The sequence below is a fragment of the Penaeus vannamei genome, chromosome 18 (assembly GCF_042767895.1).
Source record: "Penaeus vannamei isolate JL-2024 chromosome 18, ASM4276789v1, whole genome shotgun sequence".
In the NCBI taxonomy this organism is placed as follows: domain Eukaryota; kingdom Metazoa; phylum Arthropoda; class Malacostraca; order Decapoda; family Penaeidae; genus Penaeus; species Penaeus vannamei.
Window position 1 is genome coordinate 29,403,208 of NC_091566.1, and position 2,500 is coordinate 29,405,707.

Consider the following 2,500-nt stretch of genomic DNA (forward strand, 5'->3'; position numbering starts at 1 on the left):
CCAGGAAATATAGTGATAATAACAATAAAGATAATAATAGAAAATGATGATAGTATTCCTGATTTTGTTAATAATGATGATTATAGTGATAATGATAATGATGATGTTAACAACAGCAAAGGTAATGGTGATATTAATGATGATAATGATGATAGGAATGAGAATAACAATAAGGATTTTTAGATAACAATAATTACAGTAATAAGTATAATGATAATAATAACAACAGCAATAACAATAATGATAATTATGATAACAATAATAAAAATAATGATAATAATAATAATGACTGTAACAATAATGATAATAGTGATGATGATAATAATAACAGTGATAATAACAAAATAATAATGATTATTGTAATGATAACAATGATAACATTACTAATGACAATAATGAAGATAATTATGATAATGATGATGATGGTGATGATTATAATACTAAATCTACTAATACTAATAATGATACCAGCAATTATGAGAATGATAATAATACTAATAATGACATTGGTAATAATTACAATAAGTACAAGAATAATGGTAATGATAATGATAGTTATGAGTGATGGTAAGATTAATAACAATAATAATAGTAATGATAGTATTGATAATGATAATAAGAACAATCACATTAACGATAATGATTATAACAATAAAAATAGTAATAATAATGATAATAATGTTAATAATGGTGATGGAAATAATAAGATAATAGTAATGGTAATAGTAATAATGATAATGGCAATAATGACAATAATGATAGCAATGATAACAGTAATGAAGATAATTATAATGATAACAACAATAATAATGATGATCATCATTTTCATAATGATAATGATGATAACGGTAATGATGACAATAATGATAGTGATAATAACAGTAATGATGATAACAATTATAATGCATAGACAATAATTCTAATTACAATAATAATGATAATGATAATAGTGATAATAATGATAGTAAATATAATTATGATGATAGATCAAGAACAGTTATTAGAAACCGTCATTGAATGTTATTAATGGTTCCCAAGCCAATGTGTCGCCATGTGCTGAACGAGGAATGTGTTCATTCTTTGCAGCATCACGGTGAAATCCATTTTCATTTGTTAAATTAGTTCTGTTCATAGAGCACTGGAATGTTTATTGTGTTTGTGTTTTTTTTCATGGACTTATCAGGGTATTTTTCTTTGTGCGCATGTTTGGTTTGTGTCTGTGTTTTTGTATATGCGTATTTGTATGTGTATTTATGTACATGTATTTGAGAGTAAACGTATGTGTACGTGGGTATATAGCTGTGATGGATCATCTATTCATCTAACAATATGACCTGAGATGAAATACTGAAACTAATTCATCCATAGAGTTTAGATGTATACCTTTTATCTACTGTTACATCATTACCACAGCCAACCAAAATTGATAATGTGAAGACCCAGCATTGTATTTCGCTTTAGATTCCCATTGCTTCCTTCCGGTTGACAGGTGAGAGTGCAGGCCCTGGCTCCCCGCCCCAAGCCCGGCCCAAAGCTTCGCCGCCCACAGCTGCCCCCGCCCAAACCCTACAGACCAGCCCTCCCGCCCACAAAGCCAGCCCGTCGCCCCCCTCCCCCTCCACCTCCTCCTACCTCTCCACCACGCCCTCCATCCCCCACTCTGCCACCCACCGCACACACAACCCCGCCCACGACCACGCAGGACCCCTTGAGCGTGCACAACCTGGCCGGGCCGCCCTATTTCGACACCATCCCGCCCGAGGTGCTGCTCATGGACGAGACTGTCACCGTCCCCGCGCTGTCGTCGACGACCAGCGCCACCACGACCACCGTCCCGCCTTACATCGCGGTGAGGAAGTTGTTTGTGAGGCTTTTCCTTGTTCGTCGATAATGGCCATAGACGTCTATGTCCTTTTCTTTCCGCTATCCTTTAGCCTTCGCTGTGCTGTGATCGTAGACATTCGCATGGTTTGTACCTATTGACTTGCTTTTTGACTGATATCTTTGTTTTACTGATAGGACTGGCGGCCAGTGTCCACCTCCAGACCGAGACTGACTGAGACGACCCGCAGCACAGACGCCTCCTTCGACGGCCGACCTCCACACGACCAAGGCAGGGTCGAAGAAAAAGACACACACCACGACCTTCGCGAGCCCCATGTAGGTTCTCACTGGCACGAGGGATCCCAGCGGGACGTGGAGTCTCACCGCGATCTGTCCACGCACCACCAGGAGGATCCTCGAAAGGACAAGGACTCCAAGCAGGACACTCAGAGGGAGAAGGACGTCGGCGAATCTGACTGGAACAAAGGGATCGGCTGGGAGGTCATGGGAAACCTCGACTGGTACAATGAATGGACCAAGAACTGGAACAACAACTGGAACATCGACTGGAGTAACCGGTGGCTCACTGACCCGCCTCTCAAGGACACAGACGCCCCACTGAACACATTACCCACGGACCCACCGAAGAACTTCGCGGGCACGAGCAGCCCACGAC

General features: G+C 39.8%; 1 protein-coding gene across 1 annotated transcript in view; it reads left to right on the forward strand.

Moving 5' to 3' along the window:
• The window catches only part of LOC113810092 (uncharacterized), a 28,251-nt gene that overhangs the window by 23,495 nt on the left and 2,256 nt on the right, over window positions 1–2,500 (forward strand). The window contains exons 4-5 of the mRNA XM_027361778.2: window positions 1,490–1,849; window positions 2,020–2,500. The exon at window positions 2,020–2,500 is cut by the window's right edge and continues 830 nt beyond it. Of these exons, the coding sequence (XP_027217579.2) occupies window positions 1,490–1,849; window positions 2,020–2,500 (841 nt within the window). The remainder of the gene's footprint in view (window positions 1–1,489; window positions 1,850–2,019) is intronic.